The following is a 24602-nucleotide window of genomic DNA, read 5'->3' on the forward strand; positions in this document are numbered from 1 at the left end:
CCTGAGTTATTCTTGGTTTATGAATCACATCATCTGGCACCCCATTCCCACAACCGCCGTTCTTTTTGGAAAGAAAAAAAGGTATTATAAATAATTTCCGTCTCCGGGTAAAGGAAACTCACTTGAAGGATTTGGTCTTCCAAAGACAAGACATCTTATGTTTAACCTAGTAAGTTAAAAGACCATTCACCTGGCATTTCAAAACTCGAGGCCTCCTAGGTAAGTAACTGCTCCACTTCACTGAACATCTTTCCAGCAACAGACCCACCTGATGTGCTCACCCATCTTGCGCTCTGAAGCTCCAGGGGCCCTGCGGGCAGCTTCCCCCACCTCACCCCAAGCCCCTGCATCAGGGTTCCCAGTCCTCAGTATTCTGTGGTTTCACCGTGTTTCACAGGAAGGAGACACTGGGAAGGCTAAAGACTTACTAAAGGTCACAATGGAATCACAAACTGACTCAGTGAAAATCCGCATCTGGGTCTTGGCAAGACCCTCAGCAACCATGTGGCGGTGACGCTGACACGCGGTGCCAGGGCTCATCACTGCTCTGATCTGCAGACAAGGGCACTGTTTCCTATCTCACGAGGAAGCTGGAGGACTTGCCGGAAGGAACATGAGAAAGCCTTACAAACTAGAAACAGCAAAAACACGTGTAACATCCACCATTCACATTGCAGACATCACTGTCTACACAGATCTGAGAACCGCACAAGTCAAGTGGAAGAGAACGAAGCAGGGTTTTGTCTCCACAGACACACTCACTGCCAGACTCTCACCGGACCCGCCACTGGGGACAAGCTTTAAGGCATGTCTGTGGCAGGAAGAGCAGCTCACTCACTGATTTCCCTTCACTTGTCCAACGTGACATTAAAGGCTTTTTATAACCTTCGGCTCAAAAGAAACTTATGGGGTTTAGGACTCACCAGAGCAAACGTTTCCACTATTTTCACCATTACATCCCCTTTGCCTTTGACCTCAATATGCAAACTTCCCAGCAGCTGTCCACACGCCAACAGCCCTGCTTGCAGCTCCACACCATGTAATTGGGTCCAGTGCCCACAGGCGTCCAAACCCTGCCTGATGAAGCACACGGGTTCAGCATCCTAATAGAAATGCAAGAGTGCTTACTCGGCCTATGGAGGCTTCTTAACATTAAGCACCCGTTACAAAGGTGCTTATTTTAACCCCACATTTTATTTTGCCAACACACACAAGGGGACAACCAGCCCCGAGGGGATGGAGGAGCACCTGCTGACCGCATCCTGAATTAACCCCTCAGGAGTCAGACACAGGAGCGAGGGCAAGAGCCAGGAGCACACTGGAGCCAGGCTCACCAGCTCCTGGGGCCTGGGGACGATTAGGTCCCTCCTCAACCCACGTCCAGTACCCAGGTGTGGCATATGCACCCCAAACACGGGCCAGGCTTCCTGCCGCCCTTACACCGGGCACGGGAGGCTGGCAGTAAGCACCAGACAGCACATCACTGGGAGGAACCCAAGGTGAGAGTCAGACTGAGTCTTCGTGGACATCACGCCACAGGTTGCCTAACACAAAGACCAGTGCCACAGAATATATGGAAAGTACTCAAAATCTTTCCACCCAGTTCTTATACACAACTTGGTTCACAATCATTCTGTATTCCCTGTGGAGCTATAAATTCATCTCAAACATCAAATACTGCCACGTGCTTAATCCACTGGATACGTCACTGCTTAGTTGTTATGAAACTGCACAGTTAAGCACTACTGCTGCTTTACTACAAAATCAGCCATTCTCATAACTTCCAGTCATTTGTGCTAGCTGAGCAGGCTGTGTCATGATAGGTGGGGGGTCGGGAGGTGGGGTGTAAATGCTGTGAGATTGTCAAGCTCAGGGGCAGAGCCCCAGCCCACTGTGTCACCACAGCAAAACAATTTATTAAGCTCACTCCTGCCTGAGTTTGATTTTTCCCAAATGGCACGAAGAGGCCAAAGGAACAGCAAGGACAAACCGATATAGAATCAGACCATCTAAGGCAACTGTCCCCAATCTTTTTGGCACCAGGGATTGGTTTTGTGGAAGACAGTTTTTCCGTGGATGGGGGGAGAGGGTGGGGAATGGTGTGGGGATGATTCAAGTGCATTACATTCATTGTGCATTTTATTTCTATTGTTATTCCATCAGCTCTGCCTCAGGTCCTCTCAGGCATCAGATCCTGGAGGTTGGGGACCCCGGTCCAAGGACCAAGACCAGACCCTTCACTGGTCAAAGGCAGCCTGTCTGGGGCACACACTCAGGACCCATGGTCTCCCCTGTGGAAGGCACAGCTGATGCATCATGTGACGGTGGCTACTTGTAAGTCGTGTACGGACACATGAGACACGGAGCAGCAGGGGGAAGATGAATCACCTTGCGTTTCACACAGAAGATCCAAGCTCCGACCCACCCACTCAAGAGAAAGTATCTCAGTGCTCATGTTCACCCCGAAGTTGATCTTTCATACAATTTACCACTTGAACCATTTTTGAGTGTTCACTTCCGTGGCATTAAGTACATTCACATTGTTGTGTGACCATAACATATATTTGTATCATCTGCAGAATATTTGTATCATCCCAAGAAGAAGCCCTCTACCTAGGCCAATGATCTTCTTCACCAAAAGTTTGAAAAGTCTTCTATAAAACCACGAAGGTGAAACAAACCATATTCAGGTTCCTAAAGATCCTATTTGCCATTAAGATACAAGAGCAACAACTACTATGTCTCAGCCTGAAAACATTTCCAAACATTTCCTACATAATTAAGAAACTTAATTAGACATATTAGATTGAATTGTGTAGGAAAAAATAGAATTCTCAAATCTTTCGCTTCCAAAAGCTACAATTTCAGCCAACTCCTCTTTCATTCCACTTGACATGATTCTTTCCCATTTCCACACCTAAGTTCACAGCCTCAGGTCCTCAGCACTGACTTCAAAGAGAAACACTCAATCATGTAAACATATTTTCACGGAAACTGCCCACAAATGGCCTCAACACTCAAGTCACAGTGGAAAGGAAGCTTTCTTAGTTCTAGAGGTTGGCTACTTGGATTCTTATAAAAAGCAAAGCAAGCATCTCAAACTGGAAATATTTTCTGTATTAACTTGAAACTTTTTATATAATGAACTGTCTAAAAATATAGGAAACTCACCTCAATATTTAAAATCCATTTAGATTCCCACAGAACAGTACTTTTTATTAATTCTATCACTATTCTTTTTTGCATCTCAGAATCAACAATGACTCACCTGGAAGAGAAAAACTAATCTGGAAACTGAATTGCACCTTAAACTGTGTTGTACTCACTGCTGTCAATGGACACTGCTTGCAAAATCTTTGTTTCTTTGCACGTGACTAGTTCACATTTTTCATTACTAACCAAGACCTTCAGGAAGCAGAAACAGGCTCAATAAATATTCAACCATTATTTGTGCTCTAAAGATCACAGCCACTTACTGATAGACTGTGACAAGGCTCCCAAGGGACTGCTATGTGGACCAACGCCTCACATTTGGGAGCCTGCTTACTGGAGAACTCCATCAACCACTGTGAATGGACTATCTTCCCTAAATTCTATCATATACTTTTTCAAATAGCCCCTCAATTTGTGTGAATTGCTATCAGTGATGTAGAAACTACTTCTACGTATCAGTGAAGAACCTCCTTTTCCGGAAGGCTAACACATATTGATAATTTATAATGGAAGGGAACCACCTATCACTTTTCCCTCATGAGAAGTCAGATATTGTGGACTCAGATATTATTCCCTCCTCTTTCTGCTCCCATTACCTTCTCCTTAGAACCCTTACCTAAGATTGTGCAAGGAACCAAAGAGTTACAAGATTTCATAGATAAATGTAATCATACCTTGAGAGAACATTCAGTTGCTAACACCATTGCTGCAAATAAGTTAATGAGTGTAGGAGCTGATGTACAAAAACATATTTCTCATTAAAAAAAAAGATCTAACCATGTTCTAAACAAACTTCCCCGTAAGCAGTAAATTTGCTCCAATTTTCAGATAAGATGTAATTGATTGGACAAAACCAAAACAGAGACAGGTCTATGACCTTTTTCAAAAATTATAATTAGTAATATCTATTCATATCATAAGTTTAAAAAATGAAGATCTTATTTTTCCAGAATACTCAGGATTTTACACTGGAAGGCACAGTATAAACAATGCCTTGTCATGTACCAATGAGACCCCATTAAACATAACCTCCAGTCACGACACTATTTTTGATAAAAGTAGAGAAAATCCCAGTGGATTACACTCTTCTAATCATCATGGAAGAGTACATTAGGATTCATTTTGTTCAATTAGAAAATACACGAGGAAGTATCAGAAGCCTGTTTCATATCCAACAAGAGTATCCCAGACGCAGACAGACAAACTGATTCTGGAAATGAATAAACTCTAATAAAACCCTGTGCACAAAAGAACCAGCATCTACCTTTTCCTCAGGACTTGAGTCTCTGAATTAAATGCTGGAAATTAGAAGCACAGGAGAGTGACTGAGATGCAGACCTGCAGGATAACACTCGATGTCAATTATTTTCTTTGTTTAAATTTAAAACAAAAAGTTCCAAAGGATTTTTTTTCAGGCTTTTCCCTCCATCATATTTCCTTAAAAGCAATGCAGACTACCTTAATTACAACTGCCAGCCACATACGTCTGTGCGACAACAAGAAACCACAGGGTCATAGCATCTCCCGCTCTAAGACATGTATACTGTTGTTTTATTCACAAAGATCCTCAAGGTTTTAAGAACATAACAACTAGCCAGTCCTACCCTGAGAGCAAGGAAAGCCTCGACAGCAAGAAGACTCTAAAGCCATTCCATGCTAACCAACAATGGTGGCTTGCCTTAATAAATATCATCCACAAAAGAAACAACTGAAATTAATATTAATATATTCAACTTTATAAGACAATTGGCTTCCTTAAAAATTCAAGGCAACAATCATCTATTTCCTTTATCAAATAAAAACAAATCTCTGAGTTCTGGTCATAACTCACTATAGAACCGAATCATTCTTTTTTTTTTTTTTTTGTTTGTTTCAGTCAATATATGAAATAGCTACCTTTAAAAAATCAAGATATCTAATTATGCAATCATATTTCTCAGTTTTGCACAGATATAGAACCAATAATCTCAAATCAGAAGAACAAATGCATTTACCTGTGTTCCTGTCTGGTAAGATACAGCAATGCTTCTGTAGAATGCCGGGCAAAACCTGTTTCAGAACAAATAAATAAAAGACATGTGGTTATCATTCAGGTAGAGAAAGGCATCTAATCAACCGTTGCAAGTGTTTTTCTAAGGTCGTTTGATGCTGCATAGTCATCACGCCCAGAATGATCTAACAAATTAAACAGTACTGAAAAATTCTGATGACATACATTTTTCATTAAAAAGGTTAATCAGGTAAGTGTACTGATTATATATGCTGCTCCTAGGATGGTAATGCAATTCTGTTTAATGTATGTTTCTAATGGGTCCTCCAAGTGCCTTGAAAGCTGCACTCAGGGGGCTCCTACACTAAGGCAAATGGCCCACCAATTTTGTGATGGCTTTCAAAATATGAGATGCAATTAGAGCCTGAAAATGAAGCGTGTTGGGGCGGAACCTTGAGTCTATCTTCTAGGATCTAAGTCGAGAAGCCTTTATCATGAATGAGTCACAAGAAAATGTGAAAGAAGAGCCTGTGTTTACCTGCACAGTTTGGTAGTAAAAGGTGCAGGAAATACCTTGTTTGATAAGCAAAAGGAAGCTTAAAGTCATGCAAAGGCTTTCCCAAGAGGCTACAGCAACATAAGGCAACCGCAAAGCACAGACGTAAACAGAACTTGGGACTGAAGAGATCTCTCTGGGAAATTTATGATTATACTTTCTCAACTCAGTTAGGGCAAAAGCTGAACTTCTGTCTTAAATCATCCACCAATGAGGCTGCAACCATTCCTCAACCCTCCTCCCTGATTACAAATCCTCAGCATCCTCAGCCAAGAAGCAAGTCATTCAGCCAGCGGAGGGGGATCAGGGGTGCTGTAAAGACCGAGCGCTGCCCTCGACCAGCTCAGGGTCCAGCTGAGCAAACAACAGACTTGAGCAGATATTATCAATGTTCACAGCAGTTTTCCTTTGGAACAATGGCTCCCTTCCCATCCATGCCCTTATGATGCCTTTAAGTTGGGGCAATTCTGCATATGATACAGCCCACATGCAGGATGAAAACGCATGTGATCATGAGAAAGTTCTGCCAGGTCCTGCAGTTAAAGTCACTTGACCACAAAAGCCTCTCGTGTTCCTTCTGCCTGTGAACACCCAGAGGGGAAAGTGCTAGCCTGATCCATCAAAACATTCACCTAATGGGTGTCCCTGTGTGCATCTCTGTCTCAGGGGACAGTTGAAAGCACTGTTGCCAGGCTACTCTTCTAAGGAATTACTGCCAACAGATAAGCCACAGAAATGTGCAAAACAAGATGTCAGGGGATCCCTGGTGCCTGTCCTCAGGGCCAAACTGGTATCACTGACTTTTCCCAGGAATACACCTTGAAGAAGTGGACACAGTACCTGAAGATCAGGTCACAGCCTGTGACCTGCCACCACTGCCACGTGACCACAATGCTGTCCCCATGAGAGCTGATGGAGTGACACTGGGGGCTTTGGAGGGGGGTGTGGGGTAAACAGGAGGCACACATGGGGCAGGCAGGACACTGACTCACACTGTGGAGAGAGGAAGGGGGACGCAGGTGCTAAGGTGGTTGTCTAGTCAGCACTAACTAGTCCAGCACTACCTAGTCATGCACTAACCAGGATAGCACACCATCCCAGCACTAACTAGCCAAGCAATACCTGAAAGTACTAGTTGCTCGGTCATGTCTGACTTTTTGCGACCCCATGGACTATGGCCTGCCAGGGACCTCTGTCCATGGACTTCTCCAGGCAAGAATACTGGAGTGGCAAGAATCCCATTCCAGTATTCCATCCCAATGAAGGAATCCCCATGCCCTTCTCCAGGGGATCTTCCTAACCCAGGGACCGAATCTAGGTCTCTGGCATTGCAGGCAGATTCTTTACTGTATGAACCACCAGGCAAACCCTCAGTACTCAGTCGTGTCCGACTCTTTGTGACCTCAATGACTGAGGCACCCCAGGCTTCCCTGACCATCATCAATTTCAGAGCCTGCTCAAACTCATGTCCATCGAGTCAGTGACGCCATCCAACCATCTTGTCCTCTGTCATCCCTTTCTCCTCCTGCCTTCAATTTTTCCCAGCATCAGCGTCTTTTCCAATGAGTTAGCTCTTCACATCTGGGGGCCAAAGTACTGGAGTCTCAGCTTCAGAATAAGTCCTTCTGAAGAATATTCAGGACTGATTTTGATTTCCTTTAGGATTGACTGGTTTGATATCCTTGTAGTCCAAGGGATTCTCAAGAGTTTTCTTCAACACCACAGTTCAAAAGCATCAATTCTTTAGTGCTCAGCTTTCTTTATGGCCCAACTCTCAGATTGGTACATGACTACAGGAAAAACTACAGCTTTGACTATACGGACCTTTGCTGCCAAAGTAACATCTCTGCTTTTTAATATGCTGCCTAGGTTTGTCACAGCTTTTCTTCCAAGGAGCAAGTGTCTTTTAATTTCATGGCTGCAGTCACCATCTGCAGTGATTTTGGAGTCCCCAAAAATGAAGTCTCTCACTGTTTCCATTGTTTCCCCATCTACTTGCCATGAAGTGATGGGATCGGATACCATGATCTTAGTTTTTTGAATGCTGAGTTTTAAACCAGCTTTTTCACTCTCCTCTTTCACTTTCATTAAACACCAATACAGTATACTAACACATATATATGGAATTTAGAAAGATGGTAATGATAACCCTGTATGCGAGACAGCAAAAGAGACACAGATGTATAGAACAGTCTTTTGGACTCTGTGGGAGAGGGTGAGGGTGGGATGGTTTGGGAGAACAGCATTGAAACATGTATAATACCATATGTGAAACAAATCGCCAGTCCAGGTTCGATGTACGATACAGGATGCTCGGGGCTGGTGCACTGGGATAACCCAGAGAGATGGTATGGGGAGGGAGGTGGGAGGGGGGTTCAGGATGGGGAACACATGTACACCCATGGCAGATTCATGTTGATGTATGGCAAAACCAATACAATATTGTAAAGTAATTAGCCTCCAATTAAAATAAATAAATTTATATTAAAAAAAAACTAAAAAAAAAAGAAAGCTTTTTAGTTCTTGTTTTCTGCCATAAGGGTGGTGTTATCTGCATATCTGAGGCTGTTGATATTTCTCCCAGCAATCTTGATTCCAGATTGTGCTTCATCCAGCCCAGCGTTTCACATAATATATTCTGCATATAAGCTAAATAAGCAGGGTGACAATATACAGCCTTGACAGACTCCTTTCCCAATTTAGAACCAGTCTGTTGTTCCATGTCCGGTTCTAACTGCTGCTTCTTGAGCTGCATACATGGAGGCAGGTCAGGTGGCCTGGTTTTCCCATCTCTTGAAGAATTTTCCAGTTTGTTGTGATCCACACAGTCAAAGGCTTTAGCATAGTCAGTGAAGCAGAAGTAGATGTTTTCATGGAATTCTCTTGCTTTTTCTATGATCCAACAGATGGTGGCAAGTTGATCTCTGGTTCCCCTGCCTTTTCTAAATCCAGCCTGAACATCTGGAAGTTCTCGGTTCATGTACTGCTGGTTCACGTACCAGTCCCATCACTTCATGGAAAATAGACAGGGAAGCAATGGAAACAATGACAGTGACTAGGGAAGCCCTAGTCCAGCACCTTCAGCCCAGCACTAACCAACCCACCACTAACTAGGTTAACACTAACTAGCCAAGTATGACTAGCTCAGCACTAAGCAGCCCAGCACTATCCACCCCAGCACTAAGCAGCCCAGCACTAACTAGATTAGCACTAGTCAAGCATGACTAGCCCAGCACTAACCACTCCAGCCTATCTAGTCTAGCACTAAGCAGCCCAGCACTATCCACCCCAGCACTAACCAGCCCAGCACTAACTAGCTAGCTCCACAGCATTCTCCATCATGCAGCACCAGCTGAGTGCATGGTCAGGGCACTTCCCAGTCTTCAGGGAACCACTGTCCAAAATGGGGGCACCTGGGATGCCCTTCGGTGACCTCTGCACCCTCAGGACTCTGGTCAGAAGTGCCATCTTTTCTCCTCAATGCCCTTTCTCCAGGGGTGAACCCCTGAACTCAGCCTCCGAGGCCCAGCCCCACCCTGCTCCCTAGCCCAGGCAGACCGTGCTCAGCCCAACCTGTGTGTCCGCCTTTGCTCAGAGGCGCCCTTGTGACCTGCTCTGTGCAGGGGTGATTGTGACTGTTATACACACCTTGACCAAGCCTGAATTGTCCACATTAAATATCCACTCCAGGTGTTTCTGGGTGAAGCCAGCTTGACTTGGTGGACTCAGTAAAGCAGGTCACCCTCTCCAGTGCAGGAGCCTCCTCCAATTCCAGAGGACCTGGACTCAAGAGGAGGCGGCAGGAATCTGTGGCCCCCAGGACCAGCCATCCTTGTCCTCATGGGGAGTTCAGCTCAGTGGGGAGCTCCCCTGGGCACCTTCTATCAGAGACTCTATTTTTTGGTGGAGGCAAACAGAATGTGACTCTCATTACAAGGCCACCCTGAGGCCTCCCTCTTCCTGGCAGTGAGAATCTGAACATGAATCCCTCCCCCTAAATGGAGCTCAGAACCAGCCTCCGACAGCCATAGTGTGTGATGTGGTCTCCAGGATTTAGAAGAATGCCCACCCTGACTTCAAGCCTCATACCATCATTCAATTCTGAATGTCAAGCACAGGACGTCCTTTATTATCATGTCCTGTGTCTGCAGGGGGGAAGCCACATGTAGGAGTCCCAAACACACATTCACACACACAAACACGCACACACATGCACTTTGTCTAAATTATTGTCCCCATTAAAATTGGAAAAGGACCAAAGGACTGGTCCAGTGTCCAGTGGCCCAGTGGTCAAGACGCTGTGCTTCCACTGCAGGGGGCACTGTTTGATCCCTGGTCAGGGAACAAGGATCCCACACTCTGCAAGGTACAGCCAGAAAAAAAGAAAAAGTAATTGCTGAAAATGACCAGGATTCCATTCTTATCAAAGAGACCATTTAACTTTTTACAGAACATTCATCTGAGCCTAAAAATAGCAGGAATTGGCACAGAATGAGTTTGGACTGACTGTTTCACAGCCCTAGCATCACATTAGGTTTTTCTACATTTCAGAAACTGTTAGTTGTGGAGGTTAAGAACTAATTAAGAACTTATATTCATAAAAACAGACTTAAAAAGGCATGACAATTTAAATGATGAGAAGAAACACCATTTCTAACTTTTTAAACGTGCTTCCCTGGTGGCTAACAGATGCTCAAATTTAAGATCCTGTAACCTGACCACTAGTGGGCTGTCCATCTTGATGTGGGCTCGTCTGGCTCCAGAGAATTCAGTTCAGAGAAGTAAAAGGAACTGGAGTTCACTAACATTTTTAAATGCTCTGGGAGCTTCAAACAGCTCCATTGTGCTTGTGAAACTAATGGTAATTGCTTTCTTTGAAAATCTAGAATGTTCAACATTCGACATTATAAAATAAGTAACTCACGCTTACCTGTCTCCTTCCTGCCCCTTCCTCAGAGTGTGTGAGCTGGAACCCGAGGTCTCCCTCCCAGGACCCCGCCCCATCCACTCTGCTCAGGGGTACCCAACTGGGAACACAAAGGTCAGGTCTCCCCCTGAACCCGCCCCGCCTCCCGGGCCAGGCCCCTCTGCACTCTGCTGGCTGCAGGTCCTGCCCCGCCTCCCAGCCTCCCGGTCTGCAGGTGTCTCCCCGGCAATCTTCACTGGGCCCTGGACGGACACCCCATAAGCCTCCTCCTCCCGGGACTTCAGAGCCCCATCACTGCCTCCGTGCTGTCACCCCAAACGCCCAGCGGGGACTCAGAATCAGCATGATGGGCCCTTCCCAACCACACCTGCACCTGCAGACCTCAAGTGTCTGCACGCCGCCTCCACCTGTTCAATGAGAACACAGGGCCCCCACTCCACTGCTGGGTCCACGGCTGCATCCCGCCCCCAGAGCCGCGGGTGGCACATGGGGTGGGGGTCCTGAATCTGTTGAAATGATTACAGATTAACACACATGAAAGTGAGTCTTAAGTATTTTGTAGATCCTACGGCCTTTTAACAAATAAAAGCTCCTTCTTAGAGAGGAGGGACTTGTGTGTCTGAGACATGGAGTTCTTGACACCTGTGGTCCCTGCACAACCCTCCCTAAGATGAACCCCAAGGGCTATGTGTAAGAGGCAGGAACAGGGACCAAGAACACATGAGGGTTAAACATGAGGTCACCACAATCCAATGGTGGGGCTGTGTGCCTGCCCCTCGCCATCTGAGTAAGCCCCCTGAGGTTATGTGAGGCTCCTTGTGTTGCCCCAGTTCAAAGGTGCTGAACCTGAGGGTCCAAGGGCTGAGGGAGGCTGAGCTCAGGCCCCACTGATGGTGCTGCACATGCCTGCCAGGGAGCTGAGCTCAGTGGATGATTCCCCCTTGAAGCCCATGATCAGCACACTCCCAGAATCTCAATAACACACAAAGTGCAGTTGCTGTTGAGTAACAGAGAGTCCCTGCATATCCCACTCACTTGTCTGTCGGGACTGGGGCACACAAAGAGTCCTCACCACTCAGGCTAGGCTGCTGAGGCCCCGGGGATGGAAGCCCAGGGTGCCAGCATAAGGCGAGCTGTTTCCATGGCACGTTGAGGGCACAGAGCTCAGTCCCTCAGCTGCCCCTGCATTGGGGAGGGCAGCCCACTTGGGCTAGTGGTCAGGGGGTGAGAACCACCCTGACCATGGCCTCACCTTGACTTCTGCTGCACCTTCAAAACTTCTGTCGGATCATGGGAACCCAGACCCTCCTGGGAGGCTGGAACCTTCCCTGGCTTCGTCAGCTGCCCCAGACACGGGTGAAGCGGCCAGCAGGGCAGCCCTGGGCCAAAGGGAGGGAGATCCTGAGGGAGGCAGGTGCCCCAGAGCTGGCTAGCTCCTGGCACAGGTAGGCTCCCTCACCGTCCAGAGCAGGCAGAGTAGCCCCCAGGGTCACAGACACAGACCACAGGGCCCTGGGCTCCATCAGGAAACCATAGCCTCCTCCAGCGGGACTGGCCTCCACTCAGGAGGGCTGTGGTCCCCAGGCTCCAGGCAACCCTGCGGGGCCCCTGGGGCTAGGTTTACCTCTATCCTCTCCTTTCACAACACATCTCCCCTACTTTTCTACTGTTGACAAAGATGCATACTGGTCCCATCTATTTAATCAAATGAAATTAAATTTATTTTCAGCATAAAAAAATTCAAGTGCACAGACCATGTGTAACTGAGATAAATTACAAGTGCACATTCATTTAATCAATGGCCTTGGCTGGGTCAAGAGGCACGAAACCATCTTTCAGGACTGTTCCAGATGGAGATAAACACTGTGTGGTCAGGTTCTTCAGGGAAGCAGACCAGCTGGGTAACAGGAGGTACACACCGTGTCAGTATACGAACATATAATGTATGTCTACCAGCTTCTGCAATCCCATGGCTGAGTCCTCATATAAACCCACTGTTCTCCTGCTTTGAATGACACAGCATGAACATGGTGACAAGGCTCTGAGTTCCTGCTCTTGGTACTTTGGGTTCATTTCTCAACTGTACAGCAGTTCTATTCTTAATTTTTATTGCAGTATAGTTGCTTTACAACATTGTATTAGCTTCTACTGCACAGCAAAATAAATGTCATATGTATACATATGTCCCCTTCCCTTTTGGGTTTCCCTCCCATTTAAGGCTTTCCAAGTGGTGTTAGTGGTAAAGAATCCACCTGCCAATGCAGAACACACAGAAGAGCAGGTTCAATCCCTGGGTCAGGAAGATGCCCTGGAGGAGGAAATGACAATCCACTCCAGTATTCTAGCCTGGGAAACCCCATGGACAGAGGAGCCTGGTGGGCTCTAGTCCATAGAGTCACGAAGAGTTGGACATGACTGAGCACGCACGCATACCCATTTATAAAGGTCCTTATTTGCAACAGAGACACCAACGGAGAGAACTGCAAGGACAGCAAGGGGTTAAGGCGGGGTAGAGGAATCCAGGAGACTGGGACTGACACATACAGGCGGCTGACACCATGCACAGAGCAGACAGAGGGGAGAACGCCGTACAGCACAGGGAGCTCTGTCTGTGCTCTGGGGAGGTCTGATTCTCCATCTGATCCCACAAGCGGCTGCACCAGCTGACCCTCCCACACCAGTGCACAAAGGTCCTGCTGCTCCACGTTCGCAGCAGTGCCCGCCAGGCTCCAGTTTTCTGACAGGGGCCTCCTCTCTCAAACGTTGTGGATGCCCTGTCACATGACGGCGCCACCACGGCCAGCTCAGAGTTTCAGAAGGTCCCCCCAACCCCCAGTCTGGCCCCTAGCAGAACCGCTGGAATTCTTCCCATCCTTCCCCAGCCTTGAGGTTGACCGTGGGCGTGAAGCTCCTTGTCCCAGGATGTGTTTCATGACTCCCTCTGTGAAAGGTCCGTCTGTCCCACATCCAGTTTCATCACGGGGAGCCTCCTCTGCCTCATTCTTATAGCCCAGGGATTAACCGAGTCAGAATAAAACTCCCTCTGGAATCCTAGATGGGAGTTGTTCAGACAGCACCTCCATACATATGAAAACTGAAACATTAAAATAATAAACTTCAGTTTTTTAACACATGAGCAAGCCAGTTTTCATCAGTATGGACCCTGAAGCCCCCAGGTATATTTTGGGTTTACTGAGGAAAAACTGACCAATTAGATTGTAATATGTTTAAAGCATAAACATGATGAGTTGATACACGTGTACAATGTGAGATGATCACCATCAAGTTCATGAACACGTCCCTCAGCTCACAGAGGTGACGCTTGCATTTGTGTGCCTGTGAATGTGTTGATAACGTACGGGACCTACTCTCAGCATCTTTAAAGGACACAACACAAAACTGCTAACTGCAGTCACTATGCTGTACGTTGGGTCCCCCAGACTTGTACTCATCTTACGGCTGGAAGTTTCTGCCCTCTGATCAAGGTCTCACATCACCCCTTCCCCAGCCTCAGGTAATCATCATCAGGTAAGCTGAGATTATTCTACTCTCAGCTTCAATGACATAAGCATATGTGTGTGTTTGTTTCTACGTAAAAGTTGTTGTACCACACAGTATTTATCTCTGTCTGGCTTATTTCACTTAGAAAAGCATCCACCAGGTTCATCCACGTCATCAAAAATGGCAGGACATCCCCAATCTCACATTTTCCTTATCCGTTCATCTGTCTTCAAACACTTAAGATTACTTCTACGTCTTGGTTCCTGTGACTAAAGCAATGAGCATGCAGAGAAGATCCCTCCTTCAAGCTACTGATGTCATTTCCTTTGGATGCATACCCAGAATAGGGCGGCTGGACCATATGGTGGTTCTATATTTAATTTTTTGAGGAACCTCCATACTGGATGTACGAATTTATATTTTCACCAACAGTGTACCAGAGTTTCCTTTTCTCCAACAAATGAACTGATTAAAAAATAAGCAAAAAAACAGACATTTTTCCAAAGAAGACATGCAGGTGGCCAAAGGCACGAGAAGATGCTCAACACTGCTAATCATCAGGGCAATGCAAATCACACCACAATGCGGTGTCACCTCACACCTGTCAGAATGGCCATCATCAAAAAGACAAGAAGAAACTAGTGTTGTTGAGGACGTGGAGAAACACATCCCTTCAAGCCACCATCAGCCAGCACACCATCCACCCGGGACTCCATGCACCTTCAGTAACAAGATTAAGAGTGGATCCTGAGCCCAGTTAATAACAACTATCTGCTGAAGGCTCCAGAATTAAAAGATGAGACTCCTCCCCTCCACCCTCCAACTACAATCCTAACATGTTTTCCTGGAAACGCAGGCTCCCTCTCACTGCCCAGCAGCTTCGAGAGCCTCGCAAACCACCACCTTACCTGCCCCCCTGACCCCCCCAGCCCACCTCTGTCCCTCTCTCAGCAAGTGCAGAGCCAGCCTCAGGGGCTCCAGAACTTCATGACCCCAACGAGAGGTCCCTTGACCTCTGTGACATCAGAGGTGCATCCCACGTGCCTGACTCTGCACCCCCAATGTGTCAACTCCACATTCTCCTAAAAGGATCTGTGTCCACTGATTTCCCATCTCTGCCCACAAATTCAATCTGCCCCCACTGCTGAGTTTTTCACAGGAGCGTTTAAACATACTCAGGTCTCTCCATCATTAAAAATGAGATTGACTGCCAGCATGACAGTACAAAAACCCCACTCCCTGCTCCCAGGGAATATGGTGAAGATTATAGCAAAAAAAAAAAAAAAAAAAAAAAAAAACCCATTTCAGCCTCTGGAAGTGCTCCTAAGGACAAACAGATAGTGAAGAAAATCTCCAGAAAGTCTACAGAAATTTGGGGAAAAGATGAGAGCTGGTGGTACTGGAACCTAGTTTGCTCCCACTCACCCTGTGCCCCCAGCTCAGCTCAGCAAGGCTGGGCCTGCACTAGGAGGGCAGGCAGACCAGGCTCCCTCCTGCACCCCTCCCAGACCCAGGGCTTTCCCCCAGGAGAGAAGGGTTTCCAGCCCTGGCTGCCAGCTGAACACCTGGGGACTTGGGCCCTGCCATTCCCTAGGCCCAAGCATGGCACCTGGGCTTTTCCCAGTGGACAGGGGGCTGAGAACAGGGGGCCCTGACTGCTCTGCCCGCTGCAACGTGCTGGATGCACATAGGGACCCTGTGCTGCTGTTCAGATCCTGGGGTAGGGAGTTGTGCTGCTGGCAGAGAAGTCTGCCTTCGTCCCAACTCCCGGCTCCAGAGTCCCACCTCAGAGATTCTATCTGGGGCAGAAGGAAAGGATAGCTTCCAGGCTCTTCTCCCCAAACCTGACTTCTCCTGCACAGAGCAGGAAGAAGCCTTTCATCCTGAGGGCGCTTTTGGGAGCAGAGGGCTGCAGTGAAAGGCCATCCCACACAAGCTAAGCTGTCGTGACTACTTTACAGGGGAGAACCAGGAACAGGAAGCCAGGAGGAACCCACGTGGGGTCCAAACAAAGATCAGAGCCTTGGAGACTTTTCCCTCAAAGGAGCCAAAATCTGACTGATTCATTCTTAGAGCAATTCATGCCCCAGAGCACAGTTTAAAACAATAGAGAAATCTTCCCACGAGAGAAGAGTCGTGGAGTTTAACAGATGGAGGTGGGCAGGAAAGAGGAGGGGACGCCTGCCAACCACCACCCCCTCCAATCAGGGCGATGTGGGCACACCCAGAGCTGTACATCCTTGAGGAACAGCACCTGACATTCAACCTGGAGGGTGGAGACAGATGTCACTAAAATGATCCAGCCAGACGTTAAACAAATAAGCAAACAAACAACAAGAAGCCTAGACGGAGGGGGCTGGTGCTGATAGTTGCTATTAATACATTATTAAAATGTAGTTTTCAGTAAGTTGCAGAACATGCAAAGAAACAGGAAAGTATGAGCCATACATCCAAACAAAAGCAAGCAACAGAAACCATCTAGAATAGGGACCAGTGATCAGACTTATCAGAAAAATACTTCAAAGCAGCCATAAACCTGCTCACAGAACTGATGGAAACCATGGTGGCAGAAGTAAAGTAGAGGACAATGTTGATAAACAAACATATATTAATACAGGGATAGAAATTACTCAAAGAAATGGAAAATTTGGTGTCAAAAGTAAACTAGCTAAAATGGAAACTCACTTAAAGGGCTCAACACTAGATCTGCACTAAGAGAAGAAAGAATGAATGAACCTGAAAAAGACTGATAGAGGTTATGCTGAAGAAAAGACAGCAAACAGAATGAAGAAACATGAAGAGAGCCTCAGAACAGCCCCTCCCACCACAAAAGAAATGACTAAAAACATGTAGTGAAAAACATTAAAGAATCAAAATGCAACATCAAAAATATTCACACATGTGTGCTCAGTCAGTCATTCCTGACTCTGCGGCCCCATGGACTGTTACCCACTAGGTTCTTCTGTCCACGGGATTTCTCAGGCAAGAATACTGAAGTAGGTTGCCATTCCCTTCTCCAGGGGATCTCCCCGAACCAGGGATCGAACTCAAGTCTTCTGTGTCTCCTGCACTGCGGGCATATTCTTCACTGCTGAGCCACTGGGGAAGCCTTAAAAAGATATTCAGTTCATGCAAAAAAAGTGGTAAGGAAGAATAACGAAATGAAGACAAATGAAACTGAGATAAATGGAACATAAAAAGTAAAACAGCAGTTATAACTCCAACTATATCGTTAACACTAAACGTGCATAGATTAAACAATCACATCAAAGGGATAGAGTGTCAGAATGGATTAAAAAAGAAAACATGCTCTAACTCTATGCTGTCTAGAAGAAACATACTATATGTTAAAAAATACAAATAGATTTAAAGTAATAGGATAAAAAAAGACACCTTGCAAACTGCAACATAGGAAAGCTAGAGCAGGGGACTTCGGTGGCAATTCAGTGATTAAGAATCCACCTTTCAACACAGAGGATGCAGGTTCAATCCCTGGTTGGGGAACTAAGATCCCACATACCACAAGGCAACTAAGCTTGTGAGCAACAACTACTGAGCCCGCACACTGCAGCTGGAGAGAAGCCTGTCACCTCAGTGACGAAGCTCGTGTGCCACGACTAAGACCTGACGCAGCCACAATCAAGCAAAGAGCATCTAAGAGAGAGCTATGCACCAGCGCTACCAGACAAAGGACGGAAATAAAAGGTGCTACGTTACATTACGTTAAGTCACTTCAGTCGTGTCTGACTCTGTGTGAGCCCATAGACGGCAGGCCACCAGGCTCCCCCGTCCCTGGGATTCTCCAGGCAAGAACACTCGAGTGGGTTGCCATTTCCTTCTCCAATGCATGAAAGTGAAAAGTGAAAGTGAAGTTGCTCAGTCGTGTCCGACTCTTAGCAACCCCATGGACTGCAGCCCACCAGGCTCCTCTGTCCATGGGATTTTCCAGGCAAGAGTACTGGAGTGGGGTGCCATTGTGCTACTAGACATAAAAGAAGACAGTTTATATTGACAAAATTGCAATCCCTCAGAACATATGACAGTAGTAAGTATGTATGCACCTTAATTACAGAACACCAGAGTACATGAATCAAAGACTGTCAGAAATGAAGTGAGGTATCCAACAATAATAGCTGAAGATGTCAAAACCTCATTTCCAATAACAGGTAGAACAACCAGGCACAAGATCAACAGTATAGAATCCTCGAGCAGCTCTATACATCAACTAGACCTAACATACATCTACAAAACATTCCCCCACCAACAGCATCAAAGTACTCAGTTTTCTCAAGCACACCTGCAACACGCACCAGAACAGACCACATAATACTCCATAGAAAAAGTTAAACAAATTTAAAAGGAGAGTGCTAACACAAATTATGTTCTCTGATCATAATGAAATGGGATGAGATATCAATAACGGGAAAGAAATGGGGAAACTGACAAGTATGTGCAAATTAAACAAAGCATTCCTAAATAACCAATGGGGCAAAGAACAAATCAAAAAGACAATCAGGAAATATGTTGGGAGTAATGAAAACGAAGACTGCTAAAGGAATACTTAGAGGAAAACGTATAGCTACAAATGCTTTTATTAAGAAAGAAGACAGGTCTCAAATAAGCTACACTTTCAGCTTAAGACACTGGGAAAAGAAGAACAAAGTGAACACAAAGGAAGAAAATAATAAAGATTAAAGCAGAAACTTGTGTAATAGAAAACATAAAAACAAAAGGGAAAAATGAAATCTGAAGTGATCAATGAAACAAGCCTTTAGTTAGAACAATCAAGAAAAAAGGGAAAGTTCAAATGACCTTTAGGATCAGGAATGAAACAGTGGATGTTATATAAACTTTACAGGGGGAAAGGATTAAGGACTAAAAAAGAAAACTATGAACAACCTGCATCAACAAATTAGATAACTTAGATGAAATAGACAAATTCCTCAAATGACACAAACTACCAAAACTCACTCAAGAAAAAAAAGACAATCTGAACAGACCTACAGTAAGAGAAGACAATGAACCAGTAAACAAAACATGTTCACAAAAAAAGCTCAAACCCAAATAGCTTCTCCACCAAACTCTTCCAAAAGTTTAGGAAGAATTAACACAGATTCTTTCCAAAAAATGTAAGAAAAGGGAACACTTCCAAGTCATTTTATAAGATCAGTTTACCCTGATACCAAAATCAAAGGCCTGATGAGAAAAGAAGGATAAGGATAAATGTCTCTCATGAACATGGATGCAAAAATTCTCCATAAAATACTGGCAGAACTAATCCAGTAACATATAAAAATAATTATAAGCTCTTGACAGACACTCAGCAAGCTAGGATAGAAGGGAGCTACCTCAATCTGAAAAAGACATCTACAAAAATCTACAACTAACATTGTACCTAATGGAGATAGACTGAACGCTGTCTCCCAAAGAGCAAGAACAAGACTGGGATGCCCACTTTCACCTCTTCTATTCAATGTAACACTGGAGGCCCCCAAAAAGGCAGTGAAAAGAAACAGAAGCATCCAGATTGGAAAGGAAGAAGTAAAACTAACACTATTTGCTGTTGACATAATCCTGTACCTAAAAAATTTTAAGAAATCCATTAAAAACAATTAGAACCAATAAGTAAGTTCTGTAAGGTTGAAGGATACAAGATTGATATAAAAAATCAATTGTAGTTCTAAAACAGGTGGCTAATGGGAAGCTGTTGTATAGCACAGGGAGCTCAGCTTGGTGCTCTCTGATGATCCAGAGGCCAGGATGAGGCGTGCTGGGAGGGAGGCTCCAGAGGTGGGGCGTGCACATGTACGTGTAGCTGAGTCCCTCTGTTGTGCACCACACTGTAGATCAATTATACTGAAACAAAAAAATAAATACAGGACCCACAAAAAATGAGAGTAGTTCCATTTACAACTGCATCAAAAGAATAAAATATTTAGGAATAAACTTAACAAAAGAAAGCCTTATACTCTGAAAACTACAAACACTTTTGAAAGAAACTAAATATCTAAACAAACAAAAAAGCATCTCAAGTTTATGAATCAGATAATACTGTCAAGGCGGCAACACTCTTCAGGCTGATTAGATTCAATGTTATCTGCACCACTGACTTCTTTTTAGACACTAACAATGTGACTGCAAAATGCATACAAAATTGCAACAGACCCAGAATAGCCAAAACAACCTTGAAAGACAACAAAAAGTTGAAGGACTCACGTGTGGATTTTGAAATTTCCTACAAAATAGTAATCAAGACAGTGTGGTTCTGGCACAGAACTGATTAGTGTAACACAATTGAGACTCCAGATATAAATTCACATATTTCATGGTCAGATGACCTTCAACAAATGGGCCAAGACGACTGAACGGGAAGAGGAGACTTCTCAACAGATGGTACTGAGACAACCAGCAGCCATGCACAAAAGAATGAGGCAGGACCCTAATCTCATACACACACAAAAAGTAACTCACAATGGATAAAACACCTGAACTCTTAGAAGAAAATACTGTGGCACAATTTTATGACTTTGGATTTGGAAATAAACTGATGATGCTAAGAAACGTCTGGAGATGATGGTGGTGATGGTTGCACAACAGATTGAACATACTTTATGCCACTGAGCTGGACATTTAAGAATGGTTAAAATGACAAATTTTAAGTTGCATGTATTTTTCCATAATTAGAGTAACAAAAAATTTAACCTTTAAAGATTAAAAAAATATTAATTTTAAAAAGGAATAAAGTTCAAACACAATGTGAATGAACTCAACCTTGAAAACATTATGTTCAAGCGAAAAACTCCCAAGACCTCATTGTCACATGATTCCATGAATCGTCCAGAACAGGGAACTCCACAGAGACATGAAGTAGATCAGGGGTGCCTAGGACTGGGGTGAGGGCTGGGAGGACAAGGGGATGAAAATGTCCTGAAATTGTAGTGGTGTTGTATAAACTCAAAGTCAGGGGATTATACACTCCAAATGGGTAAACTGTGTAGTGTGTGAAGTATTTCTCAACAGAGTTGGCTTTTTCAAATGAGGAAACATTCCTTGGGTAGAGGGAAAGTTTGCTTTTAGTTACAAGAGTGTAATGCTTCCTCACCTTTCCAACTAGTTCTTGCTTTGAAATTCCGTAATCAAGACACGGAGATTCTAGACACTAAAAGAAAACAAAAACAGAAGAATAAATTTCTTCTAAATTTCTGGGGAAGAATGAGAAGAAAGTTCACAGGATACACACAGCATAGAGCAAAGCACATCATCTTTTAAAGTTTTCAAGCATGTACAAGTAATGATACAAACTTAAACACTACTACAAGATATATGCTATATTCAATAGGATAAAATCAGCCAGAAAGAGAAAGATGAGGACTGCGTCAAAAAATAAAATCCAACTCTTTAAGTTCTCCCAAATAAACAGACATGAACAAGAATTGAGGTGTATTATAGTTGCGTTCAGGACAAGACTTTCAATAGAAAGGAGATTTCATAACAGATAAATAGTAAAATCTATCATGAATGCACATGCATCGAACGGCTAAAGCAAAAACTGTAGAATATTTAAGAATAAAGTCTACCTCCCATCTCGTATAACATCTCAGGGTGGCAAATAATGTGAGGCTGTGAAGACTGAATAAAATATGAATAAAGATTATTTAGTATATTCAAATAAATGGAGACGTGTATAGTGCTATGTGATAAGAGTCTCTGAGTGTCAGCTCTTTCCAACCTTATCTGTAAATCCAACATAATCCCAAACAAAATTTCAAACAGGATTGTTTGGAAACTTGAAACATGATTTTAAAGTTTACCTGGATGAATAAACATGTCAGGAGATAAAGGGGGATAACCCTGTCAGTTACTACAAAGCTTACTGTGAATGCGGCATGAAACTGCTGGAGCAATGGAAGCAAAGAAAAATCCAGAAATAAACCAAAGTATGAGTGGGAAATACTGTGTCTCAATTAAAGTTGGACAAAGAAGGCTTAATGGATTAATTTAGGTGTGGACAGCTGGACGGCCACCTGAAGAAAATCACTTGATCCTGGAATTGATCTCTGATCTGATTTGGTCTGCAGACAGGGTGACTGACTAGGGTGACCCTGTGCCCTGCGGAAGGGGACTGGACTCTATGGCTCGGGGTGGCATAAGTACTGAAACAACCACAAGGAGATGCCTGTGATCTGGTGCCAGGGGAAGGAAAGGCCTGAGGTCACTCAGTATTTGCTGCCACGGGACGTTTTATGGGGTTCTGGGTGGTTTCTATTTGTTCTGAAGAATCAGAGGACAGAGAGTGCGGAGCTGGTGCTGAGCGTCAAATGCAGCTGGCTTTCAGGGCCGGAGAATAAATACAACGGGTGGTCAGCTCGGCCGCCCTCTCCCCCAGCCCGTCACACTGACCCCAAGGAGGAGGGCAAGAGATGGGGGTGGGGGGTACACAGCCCCCCATGGCTCAGGAGGTGCCGGCCTTCGACTTTCCTGAGACAGTCAGCAAGATGTGAGATGAGGGCCTGACCAGAGCAAGGAGAAGAGGCAGAAAACCCAGGGACGACGGTGTGCGGACAAGAATGACCTGGAGACCACGGGGGCCTGGGAGTGCGGAGACAGTGAGGGGACAGGCTGGCTGAGAGAGAGGTCGCCCTCAGGGGCGCTGTCCCTGCCCTGCCGAGACGCACACAGCCCTGGGAGCAAGGCCCAGGCAGCACAGAGACACCCAGGTCCACCTGCAGGCAAGTGACACTTAAAGCAGGAAACGTGGACGGCAACTCCAGGGACCCATCAAGGGAGAAGGGCAGATGACAAAACTTGGAAAAATGTCTGCACTGAGGGAAAACTGACAAAGAAACAGCCACAGAAGGAAAACTGGGTTTTAGAGGAGGCAGAGAGGAAATGTGCCACAAGCGACGGTTGTGTGGATAAGACTTGTCGAGGACATGAGGAAGAATGAAAAAGGGCCTGAACTTGAGTTTTAACATCAAATTGTCTTGTAAATCAGTGGTGACATGTTCCCAGCCATCTCCAAATCCTGCTTTCCCCAGAACCAGCATGACCCCTTGTCTAATCCTTCCCTGCCTCCCTCCCAGGGCCGGAGTTCAGGCTGTCAGGCACATGTCCAGCCCGAGGGGCGCTGGAAGCTCACTGGGTCTTCTCAGATGCCACCGCATCCAGATCATGAGCCCGAGAGTCCAGGGAACAACCTCAGACTCTCTGACCGGCTCCTGCTTCCTAATGTTCCAGCTATGACTCAAGACTGCCGGGAGCCGGCGAGAGACATTCCACTCGTGACAAAGGTCATGAGGAAGGAGGCTCGGCATACGCAAAGGCGGGATCGAGTCTCAGGAGTGCCCCCGGATATTCTCGAGCATCTACCCCCAAAAACCAGAGTCTGCCTACTTTATTGCTTTGTGCTCTCACCTCTGACTTTACTGGGGGCTGTCCCCCACCACCATCTCGCTGTCTCTGTCAAAGAGTTAACTTACAGCTCCAATTAATAAAGTTCCTGGGCAATTAGGAGTGTTTAAATCCAAACCCCTCAGATGGCTCTCTAACTCACCTGACAAGTTTACCCAGACACCTACAGCTATGCATACGATTGTTTACAGTCTCCCAGCCTCCAGAGGCACGGGAAGCTTAAGATATTCAAATAGCTTAGAGCCTCTCAGAGAATTAGAAACTGTCAGAATAAAACTGGTAAAAGATTTCATTGATGAGCCAATGTTTGTTGCCAAGTTTTCACATCCCCTGAATTGTATCCTTGAATGTGTATTAATTAATAGAGTTGGTATGTAGAAAAAATAAGTAGTGGCCTTGGTGTTAGTAACTTTAGACCCTTAAGGTAATAAATTCTTTCCTTTGTAAACCCATTACACATCCACCCTATAGGAACGTAATCTTATCTTCGGAAGATGGCGCCAAACCTTAAAATAATTACTCTTAGAGAAAATAAGTCTTTGTTGATAAGTCCTTGTCAAGAGTCATAAAATGTTAATAGGCCTTCTGGCCAGAAGATGATGTAAATCACCTAAACCATTTGTATACGATAAATTTGCAGGAAAGAAACCCTGGTTTTTGATAAGCATCAAAGACTGCTGACTTCGCATCCCCTATTATCCTCTATGTGTAACTTAGGGTATAAAAGCCCCTGTTGAAAATAAAGCTATGGGCCTTGCTCACCAATGCTTGGTCTCCCCATGTCATTCTTCCCTTTAACTTCCAGCTGAGTGTCCATCTGGAGCGCGGATATCCTCTGCGACCATTTATTTGCCTGGGCTTCTAAGACCCACTCGAGAAGGTGTCTAAGGTGGGGCACCTTCCGCTATTCGAGAGGGCGCCTGCGGCCTCCGTGGTCAGAGCTAACCTGGTGTCACGGTTTATATTGATTTTCCGCGTAAACCAAGCCACTCAGCTTCTTTTCT

General features: G+C 45.2%; 1 protein-coding gene across 7 annotated transcripts in view; it reads right to left on the minus strand.

The window, feature by feature from the left end:
- DLGAP2 (DLG associated protein 2) overlaps positions 1–24602 on the minus strand; it is a 635944-nt gene that overhangs the window by 445789 nt on the left and 165553 nt on the right. For 4 of the 7 annotated variants that reach the window (XM_044939120.2, XM_044939117.2, XM_025280928.3 and 1 more), the window contains 2 exons: positions 21290–21346; positions 5208–5262 (listed from right to left, as the gene is read on the minus strand). In XM_044939120.2, the coding sequence (XP_044795055.1) occupies positions 5208–5262; positions 21290–21346 (112 nt within the window). The remainder of the gene's footprint in view (positions 1–5207; positions 5263–21289; positions 21347–24602) is intronic. The other 3 variants (XM_044939128.2, XM_044939133.2, XM_044939141.2) reach the window with 1 other exon arrangement.

The sequence above is a fragment of the Bubalus bubalis genome, chromosome 1 (genome assembly GCF_019923935.1).
Source record: "Bubalus bubalis isolate 160015118507 breed Murrah chromosome 1, NDDB_SH_1, whole genome shotgun sequence".
Classification (NCBI taxonomy): domain Eukaryota; kingdom Metazoa; phylum Chordata; class Mammalia; order Artiodactyla; family Bovidae; genus Bubalus; species Bubalus bubalis.